Source organism: Linepithema humile, chromosome 8 (assembly GCF_040581485.1).
Source record: "Linepithema humile isolate Giens D197 chromosome 8, Lhum_UNIL_v1.0, whole genome shotgun sequence".
Taxonomy (NCBI): Eukaryota; Metazoa; Arthropoda; class Insecta; order Hymenoptera; family Formicidae; genus Linepithema; species Linepithema humile.
This window is the reverse complement of record NC_090135.1, coordinates 841,403-843,550: the sequence shown is the minus strand read 5'-3', so window position 1 is coordinate 843,550 and position 2,148 is coordinate 841,403. Positions and strand designations below refer to the sequence as shown.

Sequence of the window (2,148 nt, the reverse complement as noted above, 5' to 3'; positions counted from 1 at the left end):
ATGACCTAAAAGTCACTGAAGGTGAGATTAGGGAAGCTGCCAAAAAGATTTTTGGCTGCAAGAAAGCACCGGGCCCTGATGGGGTTGCGGGAGGTGTACTCACTGGTAGCTTGAGGAGTTTCATGGAGGCGTGGCTTAACTGTTTTAATGCATGCTTCAGGGAGGGTAACTTTCCTGAGGTATGGAAAAGGGCCAAACTAGTCCTCTTGAGAAAAAAGGAGGGTATAAATTCGGACCCCAGTATCTATCGGCCAATTTGTCTTTTGGACGAATCAGCCAAATTATTTGAGAGAGTGATAGTATCGAGGATACATGGACACATGGAGTCTGTGGGCGCCCTTTCTGATAACCAATTTGGCTTTAGAAAGGGGCGCTCGACTATAGACGCTATACTTAGGTTTCGCGAAATAGTTAGAAACGAAATAGACGAGGGGAAAATAGTTATATGCGTAAGTTTTGATATAAAGAATGCATTTAATTCTCTTCCGTGGGGAGTTATCAGGGAGGCCATGTCCTCTATGGAATTCCCTGAGTACCTGTGTAGGATGGTGTCTGCATACCTTTCGGAAAGAAGCCTCGCATTTATTGATTGTGATGGTAAAGTTAGAGTTAGGCAAATGACTTGTGGGGTTCCGCAGGGATCGGTTCTTGGGCCGACTCTGTGGAACATTGGCTATAATAGAGTACTTACCTTGGCACTTCCGAAGGGTTGTTGGACATTAGGTTATGCGGATGATACCATCCTGCTGGTTTCTGGTGAGGATTATGATGAATCTAGAAACAAAGCAATGTTATCCGCTGCGATACTTATTAGAGAGTTAGAAGGAATGGGGCTAGAAATTTCTCCGCATAAAACGGAGGTAATGGCCTTCCCGGCCTTGGCGGTTGGGCGTGGTTTTCCTAGACGATTATTTATTAAAGATAGGGATATAACTATATCTAGTAACTTGAAATATCTGGGGATTTTCCTAGATAGTGAATGGAGTTTTACACACCATTTTCGCCAAATCTCTATGAAAGTGGATAAAGTTGTGAGGATTTTATGGAGGATCATGCCGAATTGTAGAGGCCCGGGAGAAAGAAAACGTAGATTATACTTAAATGTAGTAATTTCTATTATTTTGTATGGTGCACCAGTTTGGTTCGATTCATTTCGCGATAATCGGACGGCGAGGTCTCTGGTGGAAAAAATAATGCGGAAAATAACACAGAGGGTTTGTTGTACATATTGTACAGTCTCATATACAGCGGCCATGGTTCTGTCGGGTACTCCGCCTCTTGAATATTCCGCCAATAGATTGGCGATGGTCTATGAGAGACTACGGAGAGCTAGGTATGAGGGGGAAGATATTTCCCCTAGATTTAGGGAAATTTTACAAATGAACGCAAGATCTGAAGTAATACAAAATTGGAAACGTGATCTAGAGGAAATGGGTAGCGATCAATCGGGTTTGCGGGTTCGCGAAGCGATAGGACCGGTCCTTACCGAGTGGATAAACAGAAACCATGGCTGGGTCACTTTCCATGTAGCTCAAATCCTTACGAACCATGGTTGTCTGAACGAATTTCTATGTAAAATAAACAAAGTAGAAACGCCATTATGTCTTCAATGCTTTATGACGAATGATAATGCGCAACATACGTTGGAATTTTGTGAAGCGTGGAATGAAGAACGAAACGTATTAAAGAGTGTCATAGGTGACAGATTAGATCTGCCCTCTGTCGTAGTGGCCATTTTGGATGATGTGGAGAAATGGAAAGCCTTTTCCAAATTTTGTACTATAGTTATGTCTAGAAAGGAGGCAGACGAACGCGAACGCCAGGCCTTAGATAGAAGAAGAGCGATTGACAACCTAGTCTCTGATTTGGACTGAGTTGTTCTTTGTATTGTACATATAGTTTTAGTTGGGTTAATTTTGATTAATAGTTTAGGTTGAATTTTTATATAATAGATGTTTCCTTAACATTAGTTGTTATTGTTAGATGTCCCGTTTTCAAATTATACTAGGGTCTATTAGACATAGTTAAGGAAAAGGATGGAGTAATGCTCCCGATAGTAATCCCGTCCTTTTCCTTATTTTCGACTAGAGAGGGGCGAGAGGTGAGTTTTTTAGCTGGTAGGCGGTCGAGATGATCATCGGGGATCCG

The 2,148-nt window shown here is 42.1% G+C and overlaps 1 protein-coding gene across 1 annotated transcript; it reads left to right on the top strand.

Moving 5' to 3' along the window:
• The first annotated feature begins 1,253 nt into the window (after nucleotides 1–1,253).
• Nucleotides 1,254–1,874, top strand: LOC137001522 (uncharacterized). The gene has a single exon (XM_067360549.1). The coding sequence runs from the start codon at nucleotides 1,254–1,256 to the stop codon at nucleotides 1,872–1,874; it is 621 nt and encodes a 206-aa protein (XP_067216650.1).
• Nucleotides 1,875–2,148: the final 274 nt, after the last annotated feature.

Coding starts and splice junctions, on each gene's coding strand:
- LOC137001522 (XM_067360549.1), top strand. CDS start 1,254: ATGGTTCTGTCGGGTACTCCGCCTCTTGAATATTCCGCCAATAGATTG.